General features: G+C 38.9%; 1 protein-coding gene across 1 annotated transcript in view; it reads left to right on the top strand.

The window, feature by feature from the left end:
• TDRD1 (tudor domain containing 1) overlaps positions 1–18,260 on the top strand; it is a 43,937-nt gene continuing 25,677 nt past the window's right edge. The window contains exons 1-4 of the mRNA XM_046653830.1: positions 1–72; positions 6,537–6,867; positions 8,931–8,989; positions 16,240–16,384. Coding sequence (XP_046509786.1) covers positions 6,567–6,867; positions 8,931–8,989; positions 16,240–16,384 — 505 coding nt within the window. The 5' untranslated portion in view covers positions 1–72; positions 6,537–6,566. The remainder of the gene's footprint in view (positions 73–6,536; positions 6,868–8,930; positions 8,990–16,239; positions 16,385–18,260) is intronic.

An 18,260-nucleotide genomic window follows, 5' to 3' on the forward strand; every position in this document is an offset into this window, starting at 1 on the left:
GAGCACCGAGAGCGTATCTGGGCGGCGGGGCTCCTGGGTACCGGCCATCGCCGCCACGGCTAGGCTTCAGAGGTGGGTTAGGGTGAGCGACCCTTTTGCCTTTTTCCAGGTCAGGGTTCCCACGTGCATGGTGGGGAAAGGGACTGCATGAGGGCTACGGAGCTTCGGTCGTTGGGGGCCGGACGTTCGGCGCTGGACGTTGAGGTCGGGCGTTGAGCGGGTACAAGGGGCCTGGATGTGGAGAGGATAGAAAGGTGGAGGAGACCTTGGAGTCTAGTCTGGGAAGGGCAGGTCGAGGGTTGGAGGTCTTGGTGTGGGAGCATCCTTATCGGGGAGAGGGACGACGAGAAACGTGGGAATTGCATCCCATTGGAGGATCTCTTTCCCCTTCTCTCTAAAAGAAACTGGTTTGTGGATTCAGTGCCTTCGTTTAACTCAAAGCTACAGTGCAAACGATACTAATACTTATTAGACTTTTTTCCCTACCTGCTACCTCCTCCAGGAGAGGAAGATGCACTGTGGCTCTCGCTTAGATAGGGGGTGAGCCGGCTCTGGTTCATTTAACAAATGTTTCTAGCATGTCTGCTATGTGCCAGTGGCTTTTCTTGGCACTCACGCCCCTGCTGTAAATAATGCTTGCCCTGTTGGCCTCTGGGGTTGCAGAAGATGCTTCCAGTTCCCTTATTGAGCCCTCTGGGTGTTAAATGGGAAATTGTACGGCGTAGGAATCTGACCGGGATTTTCATCTCAGCTGTGTAAGGGCCCTGGGCCTGGGGGGGTTTGGCGAGTTGCTTGCCCTCCTCACGTCTGCTTTCCTTATCTGTAGGCATAAGGAACTAGGAATACGTTAATCCTCAAACTATTTCCAGCTTCGATGTGCAAACTAGTACCACACGAGCAGAAGAAATTCTTTGTGTGTGGGAGTGGCATAAAAGTAAAGTAGAAATATCGCTGCCTTTTAGGTACTTGGTAGGCACCAGCCACTATGCTAAGTAGTTACGTCCAGTCACACATTTAATCCTCATGATTGGGAATTATGAGGAAGTTACTGCTGGCCACGTTTTACAGTCACAGAATCCTCGAAAGGTGAAGTGATTTGCTTGAGATAGCATAGCTAAATGAGGAAGACGAGATTCTGCTCAGACTTGGGTCTGACCGACTTGGAAGCTCTTCTACTGACCCATTGAGCTTCCCAGCTTTAAAATGGAGTGGGTTTTGTTTGTTTTGTTTTTGAGTAGGCATTCTTTCTGAATACGTGGAGTTACCAGGAAGACAAAAATAAACATTAGAGAAGAAAAAAAATTACAGCTGAGTACCTGCTGCATGTGCTTTCGGTGTTAAAGGAATTAGCTCACTGCGGGTTTCCTCTAGGCCTGAGGCTGTGGTCTCCAGGGAGGGAAGGAGCGGAGCGGGCTTAGGTCACTGCAGGGTATCCTGGGATGCTCCCAGCTATATGGGGAATGGGGAGCAGGATTCCAAAGGAGTAAAAGAAAGAGTTTGCCACTTAGGGAGCTTCACATCTTATTGAAAGCATGAAGCACAGAACAAAAGGACAGTACAAAGCCGAAGCTTTGTTTTGGCTTGTTCAACTAGAGAAGTTAGTCACTTCCATTCTGCTGCTCTTTTATTACGTCATTTGGGGACCCTTCTAATTAACCTGTGTGTTAGCTAAGGAAACAGCTAATTACTGTGGATTTGAGGACTATTGGAAATACATTTATCACCAGTAGCATGTTAAAAAATAGTGGATTGTATATGGAGGAAACTGCTTGTTTTAAAAGTGACTGAGGTTGGCCTATGACATATTGTGACTCTTGCAGCAGTGTGTCACCCCTCTGCACACGTACAGCAGAAGTCTGTGGTCCAAGTTTGGGAAGCACAGCGTTAAGATATAGAGCCTGCCCCGCTCCAGATTCTGGTATGCCCAGTGATTGACACAGAATAAACCCAAGAAGGCATAAATGCGAATTCTTACAGGTGGTTTTTTAACGTTGAAATTCAGTCTTAAAAGTCTGTTCTGTATCCCAGTTGCGGTTAATTCATAGAACTGCAAATCAAAAGAAAGAGGCAATTTTATGGTATAATAATTACACATTTTTTTAAAAAATTAAATTTCAAAAGACTTTAGATGACTGGAAGTTTTATGTGTACTCAGTAGTCCTGGCAGCCGCTCCAAAAGCCCTGAGCCTGGTAATGAAAATTCCTGAATAGGGTGAGGCAAGTGAGGTGTCCTTCTAACCTAAATATTCTGCTATAGGTAGAGCTTCTTTTAAGCTTAGATCCTTTTTATTCGCTGCTTAAACTTTACATTGGATCCAAGACTGATTCTATTGTTCCTAAAGTCAAATATATTGACTGATTTTGAGACTTTAGAAGAGTTGACGTAAGACATGATATTCGCTATTAAATTTCAGTAAACCTCATAGCATGATGTAATCCTCCATTTAAGACTGCCAGAAGTAATTTCAGACAGTGAATTTCGTTTTCCCGGTCCAGGTTCTCATGGAAACATTACAATAGTGCATTTTTAGTTTTATCATATGAATATCTTTTGAATGCCTCATTGTACAAAACACCACGGTAGGTGCTGTGGGAAATCAGAGGTTTTATTGTTAAATTTTTTCATAAGATATGGTTCCTGCTCTCAAGCAACTTAAAATAATCTAGAGACAGACATAATTTATGTATGGGTAGTTGCTGTAATACAGGGTAGTAAGGAGCTGACTGTGGATTGACTGTCAGCCTCACCATTTAGGACAAAGATAGGTAAAGCTATTTCAGGAGCTGTGTGCTGCATCTTGAGGATCCCACTGATGTCTTGAGAAGATGACTATTCCCTAGTTTTGTGGTTTAAATATTACTATGATCCTTTACTCGATTTAGAATTAACCACACTTTAGGGAAACAAAGTGTAATATGCAGTGATTTTAATCTTTACATTCTTTTTCCTATAAAAGTAATTCATCCTGAATTTGGAAAACGAAAAATATTCCCTCATAGACCTATCAACCCCAGAATACTCACTGTTATTTAAAATTTAATATATTTCAATCTTTTTTACATGGAATTTTTTTGCGGTTATTATTATATTGAATATACAGTGTTTTTCTGATTTTTCATTTGTTGTAAGACATTTTACATTTTTGAAAACTAGGATTCTAAATGGTAATAAAGGCATCACAGTTTTTTTTCTTCTTTTAAATGGACATTTATATGTGCAGGATTTTTTGACGTTTAGAATTTTAATGGGATGATTTGTAGAAGTAGAGTTACCAGATGAGTGGCTAGGAACATTTTTAAGACTATATATGTGTATTCATATATCTCCAGATTGTTTCCCTGAAAGAGCAGATTAATTTACGTTCCCTTCAGTAATGTGTCCTTTTTTTTTTTTTGAGGAAGATTAGCCCTGAGCCAACTGCTGCCAACCCTCCTCTTTTTGCTGAGGAAGACTGGCTCTGAGCTAACATCCATGCCCATCTTCCTCTACTTTATATGTGAGATGCCTACCACAGCATGGCCTGCCAAGCAGTGCCACGTCCGCACCTGGGATCCGAACCCTGGGCCGCCAAAGTAGAACATGCGCACTTAACTGCTGCACCGCCAGGCTGGCCCCATGAGTGTCCTTTTTAATTGCACCCATGATAGAAAGAAAATAACACAGTTATTTCAATGTGAATTTTTATTACAAATGAGGTTGAACATTTTCCCCCTTATGTTTATCAACTAATTGTCATTTTCTATGCATTCTGTTCATGCTTTTGCTCATTTATTTTATTGCTAAGTATCCCTTGGGCTGCAAATAACAGAAGGCCCATGGGTTTATGTGTCTGATGCCCCAGCAAATCTATGCATAGGTAGATCAGGACTGGTGTGACAACCGTAGGATATGGCCAAGGGCATCAGGCTCTTTGCATTTTCTGTTCCACCACTCTTAGGTTGTGCTTTCTTCCTTATGCTTATTGCTTCCTGGTTGCAATATGGATGATATACCTTTAGGCCTCAGATCCACATCGCAGGAAAAAAGGGGCAAAGAACCCTGCTTGCGGCGCCTGTCCCTGTTCATCAGGAAAGGACAGAGCTTTCTGAGAAGCCCCTCTCAGGAGAACGCTGATTTGGGCCAATATGTAGTGACTGGCTCAAGCTGGCAAATCTAAGGTGGAAGATGCTGTTTGGGTCAGTCAACCGCAGCGTCCGCTGCAATATGTTTTTACTCTTTATCCCACTTTTTTGAAGGTATCAAATTTGTAATTTAATAATACTTATTTCCTGGAACCTTTAGTGTGTTCTGTAAGTTTTTGACTTTATGTCATCGTGTTTGCTCTCATTTCCTTGGTAATATTTTACCACTTTTAAACTAAAACAAAAACATAACCCTTCACCCTCCAGTGTGGTGTTGCTGGCTGATTCCCTGGGAAGGACAAGCTGAGATGGAGATTTTTGTGGTGTGATGAGTGTATGTGGGCTGTATGTTACCAGTGTTTTTGGAGTTAGTTGAGGTGGCCTTTGTAGTCCAGTACATGCTCAGTGCTGGAAAAATGAATGTTCTTGGTTGTTTTGGTCTCTATTAGATCAAGTTTACTATGTTACTAAAATATTTATCACTGCTTGTTTTCCATCTGTTGACTAGTGTAGGCAGGCGTGTCTTTCTTGTGGACTGTATTTCTCCTCCAGTCAGTTTTTGCTTTATACATCTCAGAGTGACATTGCTGTGATTCAAAGATTCCTGGCTGCTCTCTCTCCTGGAGTGTTTCTTTTATCAATGTAAAATATCTTTCTTTGTCCTAATATTTTCCACCTTGGGTTCTATTTTATCTTCTATTAATATTAGCATTCCACCTTTATTTTGGTTATTTGCAAGGCAGATGTTTTAGTCCTTTTATTTTCAGCAGTACCATATAATTTTGTTTTATGTGTGCCTTTTGTGCATAACACCTAGCTGGATGTTTTTCTTCCTAGGTCTATCTTGCTTTCTTCTCTTTTCTCTGAGACTAGGTCATTGATACTTAGATTACTTGGGCTTGGTCCTGTCATCTTATTAATGTTTTCTATTTACCATGCTTGAATGTTTTTTTTGTTGGATTGAGATTTTTTTTTCTTCTGTGATTTTAAAGTTATGCATTGTTTCTGTTGTTGTGGTAGTTACCCTAATATTTAAATGCATGTTCTTTATATTTCCTGTATAAAGTCTAGGGTTACTCAGTATTCGTATCGCCACCCAATTTCCCCTGGAGGTTATTTTCCTTTTGTAATTTCACAGTATCCCTCTCTTTTCATACTGCATCCGATATTGTATTTCTCAGTCTGATCCTTCAATTTGTGCGTGCTTCTTGCTGCAGGTGTGCTTTCTCCGACAGCTGCAGGATCTCCCACCCAGCTGCTCGTCTGCAGGCTTCCTATTAGGGTCCTTCCCAGGATCCGGTCCACTCAGAGTTCCCCACCTTTGAGTGTCCCTGTGTATTTCTTTTTTATTATTATTATTTTTTTATCTTTTCTGGATTGTCATTGGATTAGGCCAGGCCTAATTTAAAGAAAGAATTGAGATGGAAGTTTTAAGGCACCAAGGAGGAGGATTTTTTTGCTGTCTATCTTTTATTCAAAACAGGGTTAACATTTAGATATTACTCATGCTAGTTTCAGCTCGCCAGTGACTTTTTTTTTCCTAGAGCAGTTTTGGGAGGATAGGCCCAAGTTTTGCCTGCAGGCTACAAACAAAGCTGTAGGTCACTACTTCAAACAGAGGAGTTGTTTGTCTGCTTTTATTACTACCCCTGGGCAGGACTCGCAGTGTTCCCTAAGAGTAATAGGAAAACAACACATAATGTCTCCGTAGAGGTCTCTCAGAGGCACTTTGCAACAATATGTGCATCTTATTTTCAGAGAAAGGTGCACACAGATAAGTTCTTAAAAGCGATGGATACAAGTTACAATTTATGGAAGCTCAGCTGGAAATTATGAAAGCAGAGGACTTGGGGAAAACTCAGAATAGAGGTCAGCTGAGGCAAATTGCGACAAGGGAGGAAAGTGTTTACCAGGCGGGTGAGAGAGTGGACCTTTCTGGGTAGTGTGTTCCCCATGTGCAGGGAGGTAGCGCATAGCATGACGTGGGGGAGGGTAGAGGGATACTGAGAGGCGAGACAGGTAGGTGATGACCCGATTTAAACAATAACCTCTATTGTATTTCCCCGTTAAGTTGTACACTCTAGCTTGGAAATAGTTCTTTTAAAACATGAAAGTCCTTTTGTGTTTCTTTCAAAAGCTTTTTAAACTAAGGAATGGTGTCAGCGCTGAGATTACTCCGTCAATGTCTCTCGAGTTAATCTTTCGTTGTCTGTTGTTGAATTCTGTTAAACTTGGAGTTTATACTTAGGGAATTGTTTTCTTGTGCCCATAGGGCCAGGCTTTGATAGCACGCTTAAGTCTGCTCTGGAATCATTCATGAGAATTGTCTGTTATATAAAAAGAAATCACCTGGGCCTGCAGTGCTTCTACTTTTGTAATTAAAAGTTGCCTTTTAAATACATTTCTTCCCTTAGACTTCTGTGAATGTTAAATTGCCGCTTAAGATGATGTCAAGAAATAATCTGGAGACATCTGCTTGTAAAATGACAGAGCCATTTAATTTTGAGAAAAATCAAAGCAAGCTTCCATCACATGATTCTTTAAGAAGTCCTGGAGGACATGCTAACCATCCTAATTTCAGGTTGAAAAGCCCAGAGAATGGAAATAAAAAGAACAATTTTTTGCTTTGTGAGCAAACCAAACAGTTTTTGGCTAGTCAAGAAGACAACTCAGTGTCTTCAAGCTCTAATGGCACCAGTGGAGAAGTGGTTGGATCCAAGGGAGACAGGAAGACACTGCCAACAGGTGAGTGAAAACTACAGGCTTAATACTTCTTGATTCTGATGGTCTCTTTGACTTGTCACAAATATGAATAACTACACACCGGTGGGTTCGCAACAGAACAACCAAATGGCTACCTTAAGTATTTGAGTTTAAATGTTAGTTTAGAAGGAAAACCCAGATGCCACGTAGCTCCCTTTGGCTAGATTAATTGCAGAAAGGATTCCTGAGGAAAGAATGTCTACAGATGAGCTTTTTTCCCCCACAATCAGAGAACTGTGCTAGGAATGTAGAAAGGAAATACGCTCACTTTTTACGAGTGTTCTACAGATTGGCTGTATTTTAAAAATACTATGCAAATTCTGTGCATGTAATAATCTAAGAGATTGTTTCATTTGATTTTTTTTTTATCATTTCTTTAGTCCTAATTCTAAACACCTGCTTTTTAAGGTGGCTGGGCCCTGGTGGAATTTGGCCTCTGTGAATGTGTATGAGATGTGATCTTTGAATATTATGGTGATGGAGTTCTCAGAGTTTCTGAGATCCTCTGGGGTTTCCCAAGAGGTCAAAACTATTTTCCTAATAATATCAAAACATTATTTGCCTTTCCCCTGTGCTGACTTTACACTGATGGTGCAAAAGCAAACGTGGGTAAAGTGCTGGCACCTTAATAGCTCAGCTTTAGGCAGGGACACCAGCCTGGGCTAGAGGTCATTGAGTTTTTCATTTACATATGTTTGTAGTTAAGACAAATGAAAAAAGCCAGAAATGTGAATTTTACTTAAGAATGTCCTTGATAAAGCAGTAAGAATTATTAATAAGTCTTGACCCTTGTGTACAGGTATTTTTAGTGTTTTGGGTAGCATTGGAAATTACCCCTGACTCGTGCTGCATACTGACCTGTGAAAGCGCATGTGCGAGTGTTTGAGTTGCGAGATGAATGGAAACTTTTTACTTGGAACATCATTTTTACTTGAAAAGAATGATGAACTATGGTTATTCAGAGTTATCTGGCAGTCACTTTCTCAAAAATGAACAAAGTGAGCCTGTCACTTTAGGGAAAACAGCTGACAGTATTTTGTTGCTAGCGATCAAATTCAAGCTTTCAAGGAAAAATGAGAATTTCAGGAAACTTGTGTCTGCCACTCTGAGCTTGACACCTTCCCAATACTTAAAGACTTTTCTGGTGATATGCGTGGGGATATTAACACACATGATTTTTTTGATATTGCATAATGAAATGTGTCAACATTTGGAAGATCTGTATTAACTCAGAGTTTCTCAGTCTTTTCCAAATGACCAGTGCATGATGTTGTGTAGCCATGCATGGGTGAAAATCCATTCGACGTGCAAGATAAATCAACAGATTCTAATGTCACAGTATGAAAAGTTTATTGATAGGGTTTTAGATTCCACTAACCCTTAAACTACCCCTTGAGTTTCAATGTGATATTAAGGGAAAGTATCCACAGTTATCTGAGAAGGCTGTTAAATACTACTTCTTTTTGCAACCGCATATCTGTGTGAGGCCAGATTTTCTTGAGATGCTTCAACCAAAGCAACAGACCACAACAGATCAGAAAAGCAGATATGCGAATCCAACTATTGTTAGTTAAGCTAAACATTAAAGAGATGTACAAAAATGTAAAACAGTGCCACTCTTCTCAATTTTTTTTTTGCTCTGGAAAGCATAGTTTAAAAAAAAAGAGTAAATGTGTAATGCATTTACTATTTTTAAGTAAATGTTTTTAAATTCTTAGTTTAATTTCTGAGCCACATAAACAAAAACTCTTTGAAGTCCTCAGTGATTTCTAAGAGTGTGAATGAGTCAGGAGTTCAAAAAATCTGAGAACTGCTGCCTTAGTGAAGAAAGGAAAGTTCACAATGTGAAGAAGAGTAGTCGAGGAAATTTCAGACAAATCCTTATTTTTCATTAAGAAAAGTAGAATGTTGCTTATTTATAGTGTAGTTTTAAGACTATTATGATACAGACTTACTATTTGAATATTACCTAGTTATGATATTGTACATTTTCAGAAATAAAATAATATTTGGCTCTTATTAGACATTATGTTTTTCCTTCCCAGGAAACTCAGTGTCACTGTTAAATGTTGGAAATAATTTACCACCCAAGGAAGTAAATAGTGTAAGTTATTTTTTTTTTTTATTTTGTGTTTTTATTTTGGGTAAAAAATTCTAAACATTTTTGTATTGTGTGAATAGAGTTATTCAATTTGCAGGTATTATTCAAAGTCAAACTTCATTTCTTTAACCTAGTACTTGAAAAAACATTCAACTCTTTCCTTTTAGGTAATTGTAGATAACATAAAATTGTAAGAAATAGTAGAGAATCTTGTGTAGCGTTTTCCCAGTTTCTCCCTATGGTAACACACTGCAGAACTGTAGTATAATAGCACAACTAGGATATTGACATTGATACAGTCAAGATACAGATGATTTCCATCACTCCAAGGATCCCTTATGTGCCTTTTTATGGGGCCTTCTCCCCCTCCTTAACCCCCGCTGGTCACTGATCTAATCCGTATTTCCACAATTTTGTCATTTCAGGGATGTTGTATAAATGGGATCATACACTATGTAATCTTTTGGGATTGGGTTTTTTCACTCAGTGTAATTCTCTGGCGATTCATCTAGGTTGTTGTATGTATTAATAGTTCACTTCTTTTTATTGCTGGGTGGTATTCCATGGCTTATTTAACCATTCATCCATTGAAATACATCTGGATTCTTTCCAGTTTGGGGCTATTACAAGTGAAACTGCTATAAACATTCACGTGCAGGGTTTTATGTGAATATAAGTTTTGTTTTTTGTTTTTAGCTCAAAGATAAATGCCCAGGAGTGCAATTTCGGGGTCACATAGTAGTTGCATATTTAGTTTTTTAGGAAGCTGCCAAAATGTTTTCCAGAGCAGCTGTACTATTTTACATTCCCACTAAGAATGTGTGAGTGATCCAGTTTCTCGTGGTCCAGCATCCTCACCAGCATTTGGTTACTGTTAGTATTTTTTTCTCCGTTCTCACAGGTGTGTGGTGATATCTTAGTGTGGTTTTGTTTTCCTAATGGTTAATGATAAACATCATTTCATGTGCTTGTTTACCATCTGTATATCCTTTTTGGTGAAATATTTCTTCATGTCTTCTATCCATTTTCTAACTTGGATTATTTTTTTTACTGCTGAGTTTTGAAAGTTCTTTGTATATTCCAGATTCTAGTCCTTTGTCAAATATGTGATTCACAGATATTTTCTCCCAGTCTGTAGCTTATCTTTTCGTCATTTTAACAGGATGTTTAGAAGAGAAAAGTTTTTAATTTTAATGACATCCTGATCAATTTTTCCTTTTATGGATTACGCTTTTGGTGTCGTCTAAGAACTCTACTACTTTGTTTTGTTTTTTTTTTTTTTTTGGAGGAAGATTAGCCCTCAGCTAACTACTGCCAGTCCTCCTCTTTTTTGCTGAGGAAGCCTGGCTCTGAGCTAACATCTGTGCCCATCTTCCTCTAGTTTATACGTGGGACGCCTACCACAGCATGGCTGCCAAGCAGTGCCATGTCCGCACCCGGGATCTGAACCAGCAAACCCCGGGCCGCCGAGAAGCAGAACGTGTGAACTTAACCGCTGCGCCACCGGGCCGGCCCAGAACTCTACTACTTTAGATCCAGAAAATTTGTTGGTTTTTTTTTCCCAAGAAGTTTTACATTGTTTGTGGTCCATTTTGAGTTAGTTTTAAGTTATGAGACTTAGGTCAAGCTTGGTTGGTTTGTTTTTTTCACCTTGGGCTGTCCAATTGCTCCAGCACCATTTGTTGAAAATGTTCTCTTTCCTCTACTGCATTGCTTTTGCACTTTTGTCAAAAATTAGTTGGGCATAATTTTGTGGCTCTATTCTGGATTCTCTGTTCTTTTCCACTGACCTATGTATGGGTTTGTCCCTCCACCAATACCACACAGTACTTAAGCTATGTAATAAGTCTTGAAGCCATATCTAGAGTGATCCCTCCCACTTTCTTTCTTTTTCAGAGTTGTTTTAGCTAGTCTAGTTCTTTTGCCTTCCAATATACACTTTAGAATAATCTTGTCCATATCTACAAAGAAATCTTGCTGGCATTTTGATCGGAATTGCATTAAACCTCTATGTCAATTTGAGGATTAGTGACATTTTTGCTGTGTAGAATCTTCCAATCCATGAGCACAATCTGTCTCTCCATTTACTTAGTCTTCTTTGATTTCTTTCACTTTGTAGTTTTCAGCTTACAAGTCCTGTGCACGTTTTGTTAGATTTACACCTAAGTAATTTTTTTAGGTGATTGTAAATGCTATTATATTTATTATTTCCACGTGTCATGTTCATTGCTTATATATATATGTATATATATATGGTTGATTTTGCATATTTATCTTGTATCCTGTGATCTTGCTGAAATCACTTGTTCTAGGAGGTTTTTTCTTTGTAGATTCCTTGAGATTTTCTACATAGACAATTATACCATCTGCAAATGGGGACAGTTTCATTTTTCGTTTTTCAGAATACATGCTTTTGATTTCCTTTTCTTGCCTATTGCGCTGGCTAGAGCTTCTAGCACTATGTTGAGTGAGAGTGGTGACAGTGAGCATCTTACTTTGTTTCCAGACTTAGGGGCAGAGTATTGAGTCTTCCACTGTTAAGTGTGATGTCAGCTGTAGGATTATTATAGATATTTTTATTAAGTTTGTGAAGTTTTCTCTATTCCTCCTTTTCTGTTTTTATCATGAATAGGTGTTGAATTTTTTCAAGTGCTGCTTCATCTATTGATACTGTGATTTTCTTTTCCATTAGTCTGTTAATTTGGGGGATTACATTGACTGTTTTTTGTTTGTTTGTTTTGTACTAAGGAAGATTTGCCCTGAGCTAACATCTGTGCCAATCTTCCTCTGTTTTGTTTGTGGTTTGCCACCGCAGCATGGCTGACAAGTGGTGTAGGTCTGCACCTGGGATCTGAACGTGCAAAACCAGGCCGCTGAATTGCAGTATGTTGAACATAATCACTACACCTCGGGGCCAGCCCCTCCCCCTTTTCTTCTTTTAATATTTAACCGGACTTGCATTCTTGGGACACCTCACTTGGTCATAGTGTATAATTACTTGTATATATTGCTGAATTACATCTAGTATCATTTAATAAGGATTTTATATCTGTTTTCATGAGAGATCTTTGTAATTTTCTCTTTTTTACTATCTTAGTATGGGTTTGGGTGTCAAGGTAACACTGGCTTTCTGGAAGAGAGGTTGAATAGAACTGGTGTTGATTTTTCTTTAAACATTTGGTAGTAGTCTCCAGAGAAAACCATCTGGGCCTGGAGATTTTTGGGGAGAGTTTTAAAATTACGACTCAATTTCCTTCATATTTGTAGGGCTAGTCAAATTATCTATTTCATACTGTGATAATTTGTGATTTTTTGAGGAATTGGTCCATTTTGTCTGCATTGTGAAATCTACGTGTGGAGAGTTCAAAGTATTCCGTTAGTATCATTTTTATGTCTTCATGGTCTGTAGTAATATATCCCTTGTTTCATCCCTGATATTGTTAATTACTGTCTTCTCTGTTTTCTTCATTGTCAGTCTTGCTAGAAGTTTGTCAATTTTATTGATATTTTCAAAGAACCAGGTATTTGTTTCATTGATTTTTCTGCAAGGTTTTATTTTTAATTTCATTGATTTCTGCTTTTTCTTTATTGTTTTCTTCCTTCTACTTCCTTTGAGCATGTTTTATTCTTATTTTTTAGGTTCTTGAGAATGGGAACTTTGATAATTGATTTGAGTCTTTTCCTCTTTTCTAACATATGAATTTAGTGCTATAAATTTCCCTCTTGGCAATGCTTTAACTGTGTCCCACAAATTTTAATATGTTGTATTTTTGTTTTCTTTTAGTTCAGTGTCTCTTTTATTTCCCTTGAGATTTCCTCTTTGACTTATGAGTTATTCAGAAGTGTATTGTTTAGTTTTCAAATGTTTAGAGATTATCTGTTATCATTTTGTTAGTGATTTCTAGTTTGAGTCCATTGTGGTTGAAGAACACCCTCTGTAGGATTTACATTATTTTAAATTTGTGGAAGTTTGTTTTATGGCCCAGGATGTGGTCTATCTTAGTATATTTTTTGTTGGCACTTGAAAAGAATGTGCATTCTGCTATTGTTAGGTAGAATGGGTCTATAAATATATAACAGAACCTGTTGGTTGGTGGTGATGTTGAGTTCTGTATTCTTGCTGATTTTCTATCTAGTTCTATAAATTGTTGAAAGGAGGATATTAAAGTCTCTAGCTATAATTATATATTGTCTGTTTCTCTTTTCAGTTGGGTTTTACTTCACACATTTTTCAGCCCTGTTGTTTGTTTGGTGCATACACATTTATAATATGTCTTGTTGGATTCACCCTTTTAGCATCGTATATTGTCCCTCTCAATGTCTAGTAATTTTCTTTGCTCTGAAATCCACCTTATCTGATATTAATATAGCCACTCTTGTTTTCTTTTGATTAATATTTGCATGATATTTATTTTCCCATCCTTTTATGCTCTCTATATTGTTATAGTTGAAATGAGTTTCTTATAAACAGCATATAGTTGGGTAATGTTTTAATCCACCCTGTCAGTCTGTCTTTTAATTAGTATATTTAGATCATTTAGGGCCACCCTGTTGGCACAGCAGTTAAATTTGCATGTTCCACTTTGGTGACCTGGGGTTCACCGGTTTGGATCCCAGGTGCGTACCTATACACTGCTCATCAAGCTATGCTGTGGTAGGCGTCCCACATAAAATAGAGGAAGATGGGCATAGATGTTAGCTCAGGGCCAGTCTTCCTCAGCAAAAAGAGGAGGATTGGCGGCAGATGTTAGCTCAGGGCTAATCTTCCTCACACACACACAAATAAATAAAATAAATAATTTACATTTAATATAATTATTGATAGTTGAGGGTTTGTCTCCCATTTTGTGTTTTGTGTTCTGTTTTCTTTTTCTTGCCTTATTGTAGGTTATTTGATACTTTCTATAATCCTATCTTGATGTATCTATAGTGTTTTTGAGTGCATTTCCCTGTATAACTTTTTCAATGGTTGCAAGTATTATATGTGCACAATTTGTCACAATCTACTGGTGTTATCATTTTACCAGTTTGAGTAAAGTATAGACACCTTACCTGTCTTTATATCCATTTACTCTTCCCCATTTATATCTTAAATATTTTCTCTGCCTAGATTTAGAACTATTTCAGACAGTGTTGTAATTTTTGCTTGAATTAACAAACATAATTTATAAAACTTAAAAGTAGGAAAGTCTGTTGTACTTACCCATATTGTTGCTTGATGTGTTCTTCCTCTCCATTCATTCCAACATTCCTTCCTTTATCATTTCCTTTATAATTAGAGAACTTCCTGTAGCTATTCTTTTAGGATAGGTCTGCTGCTGACAAATTCTTAGTTTTCTTTCATTTGCAATGTCTTGATTTCATCTTCATTCCTGAAGGATACTCCTGGATAAGTTTCTCAGTTAACAGTTCTTGTCTTTCAGCACTTGAAAAATGTTGTGACACTTCCTTCTGCCCTCCGTGGTATCTGAAATCTATTCTCTTTTTAATTGTTTTTTCTCCTATAGGTAAGATGTTGTTTCCCTCTCTCTGCTTTTTTTCCCTTTCTCTTTAGCTTTAAGAAGTTTGACTAACAAGTGTCTTGTGTATATTTTTTTTAGTTTATTCTGTTTGGGATTTGTTAAGCTGCTTGAATTTGTAGATTTATATCTTTTGCCAAACTTTGGAAGTTTTGGCTAATATCTGAGTACTTCTTCAGCCCTGCCTTTTTTCTCCCCTCCCCCTGGGACTCTGAAGACATGAATGTTAGATCTTTTGTTATAGTCCCATAGGTCCCTGAAGGTCTGTTCATTTATCTTTTTTCCCCCATTCTGTTTTTTCTCTGTTGTTCAGATTAGGGAATTTCTATTGTTCAATCTTCAAGTTCACAGATTCTTTCTCTGTCTTCTCCATTCTCCTGTTGAGCCCACCCATTGTGGTTTTAACTTTTGTGACTGTACTTTTCAGGTTGAAAACTTCATTTGCTTCTTCCTTATCTCCTCTGTTTCTTTGTGAGAGTCTCTTATCATTTGTTTCAAGCATGTTCATAATTGCTTGTTGAAGTATTGATGACTGCTTTAAAATCTTTGTCAAATAAACTTAATATCTCTGTCATCTTGATATTGACATTTTTTTTTTCATTCTGTTGTGATTATCCTGGTTCTTACCATGACAGGTTATTTTCTATTGAAACTGGGACATTTTGGGTATTATGTTATGAGACTCTGCATCTTATTTAAACTTTCTATTTTAGCCAGCTTCCTCTGACACTGCTCCATCAGTGGGAGGGGGATGCTGCCAGGTGGGAGTAGATATCCAGATTCTCCACTCACCCTCTGTTGAGACCCAAGTGGGTGCTCTTCCTTGCTGCTGGGTGAGGGTGGTAGTTCCAGCTTCTCACTAGGCTTCTTCTGATACCTCCCTGGCTGGGAGTGATGAGTGCCTCATTACTGCTCCCCATATACTCTCTACTGACACAGGGGTGGGGTGGGGAGAGAGTGGGTGGGCCACAGGAAAGATAAGAGGTGGGAGAGTATGGAGACACTCATCATTGTTGAATGGTGGTGAAAAGTCCTGACTGCCCTCTAGGCCTCCTCTTAACCACCTTAATGGTGGCACTGGGGGGAGGGGAACACTCATTACTGCCAGGTGGAAGTCCAGGCTCCTCATGTGGTCCCCACAAGGAGACTCTGCAGGGATGAAGTGCTGGCTCCCTACTCTGTTGGCCTTCTCTCATACCACCCGGGTGGGAGAGTGGGGATACCTCGTTATGGCCTGGTGAAGGTGGAAGTCTAGGCTCCCCACTCCCCCCTTGCTGTTGGGAACGGGGCCACAGTTTTTCCTATGGTGTTTGTCTGGAGTAGAGCAGTTACTGATCAAAGTTTCTGTCCTGCCAGGCTACCCCTTCCCTGGTCTTTTGGCTAGAGAGAACAGGTTTTTCGTTGGGGTTTTTATTGTCTGTGCCTTTTGGCATTTCTGGGTTGCTGACTTCTCCAGCACCCTCTCTGGGATATATGAGGCAAAGAGAAAACTCAGGAACGCATCTCCTGTTCTTCTCTGGATCCTAAGGTTCCTAGCTGGTCTGCTGCCTTCTTCCCCTGCTTTCAGAGTTGTCTTATATTTGTTTTCCGTATAAGTGCAGGGTTTTTACTTGTATTTAACGGGAGGGATAGGGAAAAGTGCATATACTTTCTCTTCCCAGAAGAGGAAGTCCCAAATCTAGTATTTAAAAAAAATTATTATCCAGTTCTAATATTGCTCTTCTCTTCTCTTAGAAGCCGAGCAATAATGTGCTTCCTGCAAAGTCAAGAAAAATACATACATTGGTTGAGAATTCCTTATCCGTAAATAATCCGGCGCTCTTCAACTCCTTAGGACCTCCTCTTCGGTCAACAACTTGCCATCGCTGTGGCCTGTTTGGTAAGCATATTGCTCTCAGGTGTCTGAATATTCCTCCATACATTAGAAAAATATTTTTGTTGTGGAAAATTTAAAACATACAGTGTAAACAGAATAGTATATACATACCATATACCCATCTCTCAGCTTCAGTAGCTACCAGCATGCTACCATTCTTATTCATCCATACCCCCCTCCCCTTAACTGCTTCTTTACTTGGTTATTATTATTATTTTTTCTGGTGAGGATGATTGTCCCTGAACTAACATCTGTTGCCGATCTGCCTCTTTTTGCTTGAGGAAGATTGTTGCTGAACTAACATCTGTGCCAGTCTTTCTCCATTTTTGTATGTGGGATGCCACCACAGCATGGCTCGATGAGCAGTGTGTAGGTCCACGCCCAGGATCCAAACCCACAAACCTGGGGCCGCTGAAGCAGAGGGGGTGAACTTAACCACTACGCTACTGGGCTGGCCCCCCTTGATTATTTTTTATAGTTTTATTTTTTTAGTTTACGTGCATTGAGATACATAAACTCAAACCCCTATCAAGATAAAAACTGTTTCCGTCTTCTCAGAAAGTTCCCTCATGTCCCTTCCTAGTCACCTTACCTTTTAGAGGCAACTACTGTAGTTTTTTCACTGTAAGTTAATTTTGCCAGTTACAGAATTTCATATAAATGGAATTGTACAGTATGGACTCTTTTGTATAAAGCTTTTTCAAGTAGAATAATATTTTTGAGGTTAATCTTGCATGCACATTTTTTGTATGTTGCTGAGTCTTCTGTTGTATGATTGTACCACAATTTGTTTCTCTCTTCTTTTGTTGATCACTTTGCTAGTGTCCAGCTTTTGGCTATTTTGAATAGAGCTCTCTTCACATTTTTGCACAAGTCCTTGTGTGGACATAGATTTTCATTTCTCCTGGGTACATATCTAGGAGTAGACTTGCTAAGTGAAAGGGTAGGTATATCTCTAACTTTATAAGAAATTGCCAAACCATTTTCCAAAGTAGTTGTCCCATTTTATGTTTCCGTTGGTAACAAGTTCTGGTTGCTCCACATCTTCATCAACATTTGGCGTTGTCAGTCTTTTTAATTTTTGCCCTTCTCATGGATATGTAATGGTATCTCTTTGTGGATTTAAATTGCATTTCCATGGGGCTGGCTCCATGGCCGAGTGGTTAAGTTCGTGCGCTCCGCTGCGGTGGCCCAGGGTTCGGATCTTGGGCGCAGACATGGCACCACTTGTCAGGCCACGTTGAGGCAGCATCCTACATCCCACAATAGAAGGACGTGCAACTAGGATATGCAGCTGTGTACCGGTGGGGGGGCGTTGGGGAGATAAAGCAGGAAAAAAAAAAAAAGATTGGCAACAGTTGTTAGCCCAGGTGCCAATCTTTGGGGGAAAAAAAAAGGAAGATTGGCAACAGTTGTTAGCCCAGGTGCCAATCTTTGAAAAAAATAAAAAATAAAAAAAATAAATTGCATTTCCTTCATGGTCAGTGATCTTGTGCAGTTTTTATGTGCTTACTGGCTATTTAGATATTTACCTCCTTTGTTTTTTCCTATTTCTATTAGAGTAGGGGCATTCAAGGCCAGCCTGGTTTGGTTTTTGTTTCTTTCTCTGTTTTTAGATAACTTGTTTTCTTCTGCCTGGATCCTGATAGGATTTTTTTTTAAGACTTCATTTCAAAAACTTCCTGGGTGTTTCTCTTCATTGGTTTTTGTTTTGTTATTTTTTTAATGGTGCAAAGTAAGCCATGTCAGAGTCTGCTTGCCCAAGTCTGTTTTCACTACCACAAAATTTTCTGTTTCTTTTTGATTGTTCCTTTTATAACTTGTGTTCTGGGCTTTGCTTGAGGAAGGTCAGTTATGTTTCCAGTCTGTCCTCCCTCTC

Source organism: Equus quagga, chromosome 2 (assembly GCF_021613505.1).
Source record: "Equus quagga isolate Etosha38 chromosome 2, UCLA_HA_Equagga_1.0, whole genome shotgun sequence".
Taxonomy (NCBI): domain Eukaryota; kingdom Metazoa; phylum Chordata; class Mammalia; order Perissodactyla; family Equidae; genus Equus; species Equus quagga.